Genomic DNA, 10,629 nt, shown 5'->3' with positions numbered 1-10,629 from the left:
CGATCACAGTGTTTCTGTGAGAAATGCATTTTTTTTAAAGCCAAAACGGCCAAGTGTCCTCTGACGTGACATCTTGACCTACCTGACTGCAACTATTAAAAAGCTATGGAGCACGTTCACAATGTAACGCGACACAGATCTAGACACCGAACACTTTTAATTGATACCTCAATACATTCTAAAATGGAAATGTCATTTAAGAATAATACAATAATATTTTCAGCCTAAAATCAGCACAAAAATAAGAGTATGAATTCAGCCTAGGCCGGAAAAACAAGATTCTTGTAAAAACGTTTATATGAATCAGTAGAAACAGAATGTTCCGCTATTGGAGACTGAAAGTTATAGTCGTTGATTGCGTGAACTAAGTAATTGTTAGTTTCGTTTTTGGGGTCTTATGCATTATGCATAAAGACCCCTAAGTCAGAGGCAAATCTTGTTTAAAATATTTAGGGTATCATGAAGGACAGATCAATTAGAGAATGTGACAGATACCGGAAATTCCGTAGTGATCTACAATCACAGTCATAAGTCGTTGGAACACCCACTCCCTTTCCCCCGTGGAATGTTGGATAGCGCAATGCACCCAAACTAACTGTTCAGTGCGTTTTAGTTACCAAACAACATTGAAAGATGGGAGAGGGAGGGATGCTCGATTAATTCCCTCAGTGTACCAAAAATGTGTCACTGATTGCGGTGTCTGACATTTGCAGACTACAGACTAACCCTAAATCACAATTATTGAAAGCTAACCGTTTTAAAACGGGTTCTTAGACTGAAATACTGTTTATCAGCGCTATTTGAAATGGATGCTTAGACTTAAATACTGCTTATCAGTGCTATTTGTAAGCAGTCTGCAGTCTGCAGTTTGCATGTAGTCTGCAGTCTGCAAATGTCAGACACCGCACTGATTGTATGTAAATTTCAAATATTTTCGATAGCGTGGGATTTTTCAGTGATTGAGAACACCACAGTTAAGACTGTATCAAGCGAGATTGTGATTCATAAATAAACATAAAATATTAAAACTTGTGACTTGTGAAGAACACTGCTTATTGGGAGGCAAGCATTCTTCACACCACAGCATTACCATCTGTTAAATACACTAGTTAATACCTTCTAATTTTTCATTTGTGTGTAAACTGTTTCCTACTAAAGAGGTTCAATCAGACTGTTTTAATATCACATGTAACATCGTTTTAAGAATTGATCACTGGTGTATTTGCATTACACATAGCTCTAATCTTTCATTATGAACTTAGTTTTGGACAGTGTTGAGATGTTGCAAAATTCTAAAGTTCCCGAACGTTCCTACGGAGTGAGATAGAAAACGTCCACTTCAGTTGGGCGGAAGTTGAAAGTGCCGGCAAGGAATGTTCGAGCGAAAGTACTTACGTAAGCATGGCCTGCTGGTGGACTGTAAGTGTGACCAAGGTTTGAATACGAAGACGTACCAGATGACGCAAGGTTTGAAATGCGAATATCGTGTCCTCCTCCAAACGTAGGTCCATAACTATTGCAGTCGTATATGGAATAGGCTGTATGTGAACTATATCGACCCGTTTGTGGCAGCTTTGTCGGGGCCCATCCTGGCTTGTTGCGCAACGAGAACAAAAAGGCTGTGGCATCGTAGCGATAAGAACAACTAGAACCTTAACGAAAGAAAGAAAGAAATCAATCAATCAATCAATCAATCAATCAATCAAGAAACAAAAAAAAATAAAATAAATAAATAAATAGATAAATAAATAAATAAATAAATAAAATAAGCAAAGGGTTCCAGACAACAGCTTCACAAGTCCTGTACGTGCCTGTCCTAAACAGTAACGTGAACTGGGCCTAAACTGAAAGAGAATCTTCACTTTCACTCCGGAGGAGAATAAAAAATAAAAAATAAAAATAAAAATATAATAATATTTTATTTTGTTGTTTTGTGTATTTAGGGATGCCATGGGGCACTAACTGGGGACACTGTACTGTTTCACTGTAGAATTAAAGAGACTTTGTTCATTCAAGAGCTAAAGCCTTCCCTTAATGTCAATATTAGTAGTGAGAAGTTATTGCTGTTTTAGCTATTACTTTTCATTATGTCCAGACACGTACTGCTGCAGATCATTTTTCTCAGTCTAGGTTCCAGACCCCTATTGTTTACGATATATATATAGTTTATAAAAAAATTATAACCGTCACTTTTGAAAATGTGTGTTGACTAGCATACGAAACGTCAAGTTTTATAAAAATGCGTTGGAATACAATGTTTATTACCGCTGTTTGTGTTATTTTCTTAATCACTGTACACAAATCAAATCAAATTATACGTTGGTTTTTAGGAGAAGGGAAGTCTGGTGTACCCCACGGAGAAAGACCTCTCACTGAGTACAAGGATGTACTGAGGGGACTGAAGGTACTGAGGGATGTACAGGGGACCTCTCAGGAGAAAGAGCTCTTAGTGCAGAGTAGAGAACCAACAAACTCAACCTACATATGACGCCAAGTCTGTGAATCGAACCCCCGCAACATTGGTGGGAGGAGTGCTCTCAGGAGGAAACCATGTATGCGAAAATTGCAAACAAATTTGTTTAAAGACCCTTCGAAAAAGTTGCTGGTACCAGGATAAAAAAGTTCTAGAATCCTTATTTTCACTTTCAAATTTCTTGGGAGCCGGCATCTTGAACAGTTGCATTGTGACGTTATCCGATTACACTATTGTTGTAAATAAATAAATATAGTTTAAAAACGCTCAAAACACTTTATTTCTTTGCGCGCCTTTTCTTGCTCTCCGCCCCCCCTTCCACTCGAAAAAAAAAAACCCAAGAGCGACCCCGTTAAGGGGGTTGCAATGAAGAGTCCCAGTTAAAAAACAAGGAGATCTTACTTTTCCATGATATTCCAGTGTATCCGCCGAACACATACTTTCCAACTTCAACTATTGTAACGGTTGGTCCTTTGTTATCGCATTGTTGATGAAAAGTGATGGAGGCCCAGCCGTGGCTTGACGCCTTATAACATCTCTTCCATTTGTAAGAACCGCGAGGCATGATGGGTGTTAGCCAGGTCTTGAGTGCCGCTAAGTACTGCTGGTTATTTCCAACGATGCTTGAGGTTATAAAAGCCTCGGAAGAAATGAACGAATCAGAATACAATTAAACAAGTCGGTTTAATAAATGTCCATGATGCCTTAACCGTATTTTCATTGTCGTTGTTTATCATTTTATCATCATCATCTGTTTATTTAAAGTTTTGTTTCTCGATATATTGGAGCTAAAATACTGCGGACATGAATTTCTATGAAAGGGTTCAAGGGTTTTGTTTTATTGAAAAGGACAGAGTCACGCTTCAGGGTCCTGAAGAGAAGTATTCACTGAAATTTAACTTTCCAGTTGAGACAAAATACTAACTTAAGCTTATGCTCCGTTCACACCAAACCTTACCCATGTTTTGAAGATGTTTAGTTAAACAAGGTTTCAAAGTGTTTTCTTTTTGACCAATGAATACTGATTTTTGTCGACAACAAATTTAGCACAGATCAAAGCATGTATTGAAACTTATCTGAATCTGATGAAAAAGCCGGTGCTACATTTTTCTGACTGATTTTCAATTTGTTAATTCCTGGTTAATTCAAAATGTCCAGTTGGTGTGAATGGGGTATTAGTCCCTTGTTTTGTAAATCAACTGGGAGAAATGGCCGAGGGAAGCTTGGGGAAGGGGGTGCGCTCTCGATCACGTGACAAAAAAATGCTGAGTAGTCCAGATTAATCTAAGGCAGCGTTTAAACGAACGCGGTTTCATTTGTAACCGCATCGTTTTCAATGCGGTTACACCTTCTTTTCACACGACACCGATCGAGACTGTTGCCTAAATCGTGTCGATTTAAAACCGCGGTTTCATCTCTCGTGTAAACAGCGAAACCGCATCGATTTGAATACGTTACTATTTTGGCGCGAAATTTGCAATGTTCAACTCAAAATAGTGAATGTAGCACGTAGTGCAGCGCTCGCTTATACCATCGCGATTTGACGCGGTTTCGAAGTCATGAAACTGTGTCGATGTGAGACAGCGTTCGTGTAAACGCTGCTTAAACCAAATGAAGAATATGTGGACGATTCCAGTAATCACTCGAGTGGCACTTATCTAAAACAAACAATTTGTTCAGCACTGTGAAAGTACGTTACCCTTGAGGGGAACCTCCACTAAAACAACAAATTGTTTGAACTTTTTCCAAATGAAAGGGTTTGTATCTAATATAAATGAATTTCAAAAACGCTTGTTTGTTTGATTTCAAAACTTTAAGCTCTTAGAAACCGAAGTTGTTTACCTTTTGCCGTTTAACGCTAAATCTCTCTATTGAATAAACTTATGCTTTCTAACCTTGAACTTCAACGTAGGTACTAGTTTCTACGTCAAAGACTTGAGCACTAGTTGCGACACAGAGATAATTTCCTGTATCGCTGGACGTTAGGTTTGTAATAATCAATGCTCCCTTGGTCTGATAAGTCCGCCCAAGTGGCAGCTGACCCCCTTTCTTCTTCCAGCTGATCAGTGGTTGCGGATCACCAATAGCGCTGCAATTCAGCCTCAGATCGGTTCCTAATCTTGCGCTTACTTTAGCAGGTGGCTCAACAGTGAACTGAGGAAGGGAAACAACAACTACGAAAGTTTTTTCTTCAACGCGACCCAAAAGATTTTCTGCTGAACAGAAGTAGTAGTCTGAGTCTTCTTTGCGAACTTGTAAAACTTGTAAAGCGCTGTTGTTGTACTTCACTCTCCCCTGGGGTAATTGGCCAGTGGATTTTCTCCACATAACCACTGGTGCAGGATGTCCAGTCACGTGACAAAGTGGAAGCGTTAGAGTGCTTCCTTCAATAGCGTAGCGAGGTCCCGGATCTAGTGAAACACGAGGGTGAACTGAAACAACAGAAATTTCTTTTTAGAACCACAACAGAACTCCCGTAACCCATACAGGGGCGTAGAGACCATATACGCAGCTACGCACGTGCGTACCTCAAAAATTTAAGAAAATATTTATTTATTTATTTATTGGCGAAAAGCGACTTTCACAGATGCAAGAGTTTTCTCTTACTGTATCGCTGCTATTTTACGAAAAGAAAACGTTGTGCACTATCCATTATATTATGAGAGTTCAAAACCCAGTCATCACAACCACAGTAACCAAAATGAAAAAGCCAAAATAAAATTGATCGAAATCCACCAATACAAGGACTTGACCTTTGACCCTTCATTTTCTCCCCTTTTTCTGAGAGATTCCCAAAAGTATTTGACCCGATCTGAGGGCAGCGTGAAACGCTGTCATTTCAGGGTCAGAACTTCTGAGTTCATGAATTGTTCAAAGTAGTCAGTTGACAAATTGAGTGGTAAATTAATTAAATGGCCCAGAGATCAATAAGCGACTTCTTTAGCCGGAGTGTGATTAACTAAATCAGTGAAGCCCCAGACTCTGGTCGAGACACTTGATCACACAAGTCCCCACTTCTATCCAGGGATATATGTCGCTCATGTCACTTTGCTCACACACCCCGTGTCAACCTGCCCTGCTTAAGGCAGCTTTTGCGGCATGAAGAGACTAAAAACCCCTCTTCGAAGCACTGAGAGTGAGGAGGGGCTGTCCTCTTTCGCAATTCTCCACATACACAAGCACAAGAATGTGCATATTGACAATGTAGTACCCGAATTTTTCCGTCGTAAAGGGAGGCGTCTCGCCCTTTCCCGTAGCCACACTTTCAGTTTATAATACACTCTTCTAGTATATACCTCTTACTAACCGAGTTCGAGGTCCGTACTGTAAGTTACGGACCGAGTTTTTTCCCGTTGATTTATGGCCCGCGTGCTTCGCGCTTGGGCCATAAATCAACGGGAAAAAACGAGGATCCGTAACTTACAGTACGGACCGAGAAAACGAGGTTAGTAAGATATTTATCTCTGAGGTTAACCGGCGCGCGGGCATGGAAACTAGTCAAAGTGAAGATGAAGGTTCAACTGCCACAAAGAACGCCGTGCCAAAATCCCAAAAACTAAATCTTCTTGGCTGTTAAGTTTGAATTAGTTGCTTGCAAGATTCAAACAGTTTTCAGTGCAAGTTTATGCAACAGAAATGACATGAAAAACTCGCTAGATGATGTTTTGTCGAAATTTTAAATTTAGGGGGCTGTACAGCGGCCCGTACTGTAGAATACGGCCCGCTAATTTAGCCAATTACAGCGCGGGTACTATCTGAGAGATATAATAAGGTACAGTAGTACAAAAGATTGATATAATAATTAACAAAGGAGCTGAATAGTTAGCGTTCTTTTGTGCTTTGATTTATGAAACTTTCCCCTGGTAGAAAACATGGAAAAGGGCATTTCCAAGGCCCTAAAAAGAAATGTTTTCTGGGGGGGGGGGGCATGCCCTTAGACCCCCCTAGAGCCTTCGCCTTCGCTTCTCGTTCCACTACGCCTTCCTGTGTGTAACTAAACGGAAAAACCACGCGACGCCCCCTGCCATTGTCGATCCCTTTCATTAGACCTTGGACCATCAGATTACCGTATTACATGTGGCTAAATTAGTTTATTTAGGGAAAGTTAACCTCGAGACAGGGCTTGCTTCCCAGCAGTCATTTCTCAGGCAGATATATGTTCATGTGGGGCGGCTGCTAGTATCCAGGGGCATGTACATGTAATCGCATAAGTTCGCTCTGCCTTCTGCTTGCTTGTTAGGTTTCAATGATATTTTTTTGGTCAATGGCGGGTTTGGCTACAATACTCGTCAAAAATCGTGAAGCACTTGTGTCTGTTTCCCCTTCCCAATGTTGATTTGGGTATCACCTTGGTCTCAGTGCTTCAAAACACGCGTAGCTCAACATTGGGTAGGGAGAAGGCACATTTCGTGGGGGAAAACAGTGTGAAGTAGAGAAACGGTGTCTGTTTCAACGATTTGTGACGAGTATTGTAGGTCCGTAGAAAAGGAATAACTGATAATTTTCAAAAGAAATTTACCGTTCACTTCGAGCCGCACCAGAGATTGTGCCTGTCCCAAGATGTTTGATGCGGAACACTTGTATCTACCCGAGTCACTTTCAATCACCTTTGGAAAAAGCAACTTTCCTTGTGAGGCTGTTGGCAAACGTGTTTCTGACTTTCCTTCCAGTTTACTCCATGTAATTGAAGGTTTAGGATTACCGCTGACTGAACACTGAAAAGATGCTGTTTGAGTTTCATTAACTGTCATCTCTGCCGGCGAAACAGCGATGGTGGGAGGTGCGATGGATTCACCAGGCTCTCCTTTCGCTCCTGGTATACCTGTGGTTCCTGGGTCTCCTTTCTGTCCTTTTAACCCACTTTGTCCCCGAGGCCCCGCTGGTCCCATGATACCTTGCTTTCCACTCTTTCCAGGCGATCCCATAATTCCTCTGTCCCCTTTGTTTCCGTTTTTTCCTTTTTGTCCTCGCCTTCCCCGGTTGCCCCTTTCTCCTTTCGGTCCAGGTGGACCGGGAGGGCCTGGGAGACCTGAGATATATTTACCGTTGTTTGATTGGTAAAGTCTTACTCCCAGCTCTGATAGGAATTGTTCAATGTTTAGTCTCTTTTCTTCTGTTAGCTTGTTTTCAGTTTCGTTGTTGATGGAAGAAGCCCTGCGCCTGTGTCGATGAACGCTATCGGTTTGAGATTCTAGAACAAACCATAAAATGGAAAAAAGTTTTCAGTTGACAAGGCCATAAATTCACTGAGGGAATGAGGTTATATGGGAATGAGGTTATACAAAGGACTCTGGGACGTTTTCCATCTCCGACGCCATGTTGATTTCTTGTTCGCGTGTATTTGTGTAGATGCGTGGCATGTAGTGCGCGTGCATCGGCGCAACATTGTTGGATGTGTTGTGCAAACGAAAGCAACAATAGGGAGGTTAAGACAGCCCGGTTCCAGGTACGGGTACGGGTAAGATTACCCGTACCCGTACTCGGTTGCACGGAAAACCAATCAAACTTAAGATGCACCGGGTGACACCAGCTACGATCTGAAGCAAGATGGCGGCTCAGAAGATAAGGTTGGCTATTACGATTGTTTTATGTCGTGTTTCATATGCCATCTGAACATCGTCTGAAATAAGCCGAGAACATTTTTTTGTCTTTTCTTACAATATGCTACAAATATGCCTTAGCCTCAAAAATGGAAGAAGCCTCCTTTACTTCTATCAAAACGTTTTAATCAAGAAGTATCCTTTCAAGTCAACATTAAGTATGCAATTTGAATTTAGTTTTTTTTTCATCGTGGTTCATGACCTGTTGTATTTTAAGTCTATTTCAAATGTGTCTCAACTAAAAGTTCGCGAAGAGACTACACCTCAGTCATCGCATGTTTTGGTATGCAGCACGACCTTTTGACAAGCACAAATTTCTCCACATTTGTGCCTCAACAAAACTTTTTCGTAATCCCAAAATGCTTCAAATCAAAAAAACAATTGTTTATCCAAGAATCTGGATACTATTCTGGTCTAATAAGCAAAGTTAAAGACCATAAAAACTTACCCGTTTCTCCATTTTTACCAGGCGCGAACTCACGTGTAGACCACTGATTACCCCGGGAAAACGTGTAGCTTTTGCGGGAAGGACGCGGTCACGTGATCATTTAATGAGTTCAAAATGGCGCTAGCCGTACCCGTGCGTGAAAATCTGGGTATGTGTTTTGTTGGACCACGCTTCGATGACCGCGAAACAATAGAAATGTTTGCACTTGTTGGCTCTGAAGTTTGACCAGTTTCAAACTTCATCCAACAACTTCCAACAAGTCGCAAAAACACGCACGAGAGGCGAGACAAGAGAGATTTTGTTGAACACGTTCCAATATTAGTCGATACCTATACCGCTATAAAAAGTTTTCATTGAGAGATGTTCTTCCTTTCTAATAACATTTTTCCTAAAAGTCAAATCACTGCTGCTAATTAAAATAAAAACTTCTGCAATTTTAAAACTTTTAACGGTATGAGAGATTACAAATTTCCTTTATGTCTCAAAATACCAAAAGCTTTTCTCGAAAAACCGGTAAGGATATTTTCCACTTCCTTGAACCACTGGGCAATTGCATGGTGCCATATTTAAATTCTGCCAGAGCACTTGGACTAATAAGAAAACATACAATTATTTTTTCGTTAAGCAACTAATGACGTGGTTTCTGGCAGTATGTTAAGAAATTTGCATACATTTCCACTCCACGAGGCATGGGCATATCATAAACTCATTGTGGGTAAATTTGTAGTATCGGTAGTTAATCAAAGGGCCTTATGAGTTTTGTCTTGTATGTTATAGTACAGTTGCTGAGAAATGATGAATTTTTGAATTATTCGCCTTAGAGTCATTTTTATCATCGCCATCACGATTATCGGTCCTTTCTGCACAAAAAGTTATTATCTGATTGAGCTCTATAAATTATTAAATAAACACAATTGTCCGCTGCTTGAATTCTTGATATCAGAACTTTTGTGTTGGTAAGAAGTAATCCTTTCCACGGCGAGCCCAGTTGGCTAAACATTCATGGAACACATCTATTCTCAGGACAAATAAGTCGGACGATACTCGCCATTTTATAAATTTGAAGGGTGGGTTTCTTTGGAAGAATACAAGATTGGATTTATGATCTCAGATCACACGGATTCTTCATTCCCAAAGAAATGAAGAATTTTTTGGCGTGACAGCATTAGTAACTAAACAGTAGTCGACTATTAGACGTGAACTGTGTTCGAAATAAAACTCTGATCTCTGTTCGTTAATGGCATCATAAACAATGGCGATTCTCCTTTGACCAACAGTGGTTTAAGCAGTCGATGGGAATCATCAGTTTCTCGAGAAAATTGAATTTCCTTAGATTTTTTTCACAACGTCTTCTTTAGTGAAAAGGAATGTTGCCCATTCACCTTTGCCCGCTTTGTTTGTCGCAGTAAAACTCTTTGGTATCGGTATAATTTATGAAGGAACCTATGCGCTTCAATTTCCCCAAACAGTATGTTTCACTTGGTTGAGTTTACCAAAATAATTGTATCGCGAACTTACCAGAAGCATATTTGAAGGACTTTGTGATGTCTGGATCCGAAACAATCGATGACTTTGTACTTGTCAGGGCAACGCTTTCAAGAGCGTTTATCCTCCTCTTCTGCTCGTTTAGCTCCAATTCAATCCTCAGAAACCCACCACAGTACAATACAATTGATAAAATAGATATAATAGAAGCAAAGGAAGGTAAATTCTTCTGAGTAGTCATTTTCGTGTTTTGAGTGATTTGGTTCCCTCAGTCATCGTTTTATTCAGCTTGACATGTGACACCTTATAAAAGATGATCCGTCAAATTCCCCACCTATATCTGTAAAGGTCACAAAGTTCACATCCGTTCTGGCAAATTTCCCTCGTTGTGATTCAATATTTATGTTAGGTTTTGCATTGTTGACCAGTATTCAAACATAACGGGTGCGGGAGGCAACCTCTCTATCTTTTTGTATTCATCGTACATGAGTATGGAATTTGAAATTCCTTTTTCATCTGTTGCTTTGGCCTTTTAAGTTCGTGCATTAACTGCCACTTTTAAGGTGCGCCTTGCCTTACTTTTGAACGCGCTTTCCCTCTGGGAAGTTCGCCAATCACGAATT

General features: G+C 40.4%; 2 protein-coding genes across 3 annotated transcripts in view; both read right to left on the bottom strand.

The window, feature by feature from the left end:
- Positions 1 to 4,362, bottom strand: part of LOC137969794 (uncharacterized) — a 5,946-nt gene extending 1,584 nt beyond the window's left edge. The window contains exons 1-3 of one of the 2 annotated variants that reach the window (XM_068816157.1): positions 2,876 to 4,362; positions 1,396 to 1,652; positions 1 to 1,311 (exon numbers count right to left, since the gene is read on the bottom strand). The exon at positions 1 to 1,311 is cut by the window's left edge and continues 1,126 nt beyond it. In XM_068816157.1, the coding sequence (XP_068672258.1) occupies positions 1,240 to 1,311; positions 1,396 to 1,652; positions 2,876 to 3,038 (492 nt within the window). In that variant the 5' untranslated portion in view covers positions 3,039 to 4,362 and the 3' untranslated portion in view covers positions 1 to 1,239. The remainder of the gene's footprint in view (positions 1,312 to 1,395; positions 1,653 to 2,875) is intronic. The other variant, XM_068816158.1, reaches the window with a different exon arrangement.
- LOC137969791 (peroxidasin homolog) lies at positions 2,976 to 10,298 on the bottom strand. The gene is made up of 4 exons (XM_068816155.1): positions 10,040 to 10,298; positions 6,993 to 7,664; positions 4,369 to 4,905; positions 2,976 to 3,113 (listed from the first exon to the last, which is right to left on the bottom strand). The coding sequence occupies exons 1-4, from the start codon at positions 10,245 to 10,247 to the stop codon at positions 3,082 to 3,084; spliced, it is 1,449 nt and encodes a 482-aa protein (XP_068672256.1). The 5' UTR covers positions 10,248 to 10,298; the 3' UTR covers positions 2,976 to 3,081.
- Positions 10,299 to 10,629: the final 331 nt, after the last annotated feature.

Source organism: Montipora foliosa, chromosome 9 (assembly GCF_036669935.1).
Source record: "Montipora foliosa isolate CH-2021 chromosome 9, ASM3666993v2, whole genome shotgun sequence".
Classification (NCBI taxonomy): Eukaryota; Metazoa; Cnidaria; class Anthozoa; order Scleractinia; family Acroporidae; genus Montipora; species Montipora foliosa.
Note: the sequence above shows the minus strand (reverse complement) of the source record. Positions and strands in the feature narration are given on the sequence as shown.

What these genes read in the sequence shown, in the direction of transcription:
- LOC137969791 (XM_068816155.1), bottom strand. Translation starts at nt 10,247, where the DNA reads ATGACTACTCAGAAGAATTTACCTTCCTTTGCTTCTATTATATCTATT. An exon ending in GGTGCGGCTCGAAGTGAACG is followed by an intron (nt 4,906 to 6,992) that starts GTAAATTTCTTT and finishes CTGTTGTTTCAG; the next exon opens with TTCACCCTCGTGTTTCACTA. An exon ending in TACCTACGTTGAAGTTCAAG is followed by an intron (nt 3,114 to 4,368) that starts GTTAGAAAGCAT and finishes ATTTCTTCCGAG; the next exon opens with GCTTTTATAACCTCAAGCAT.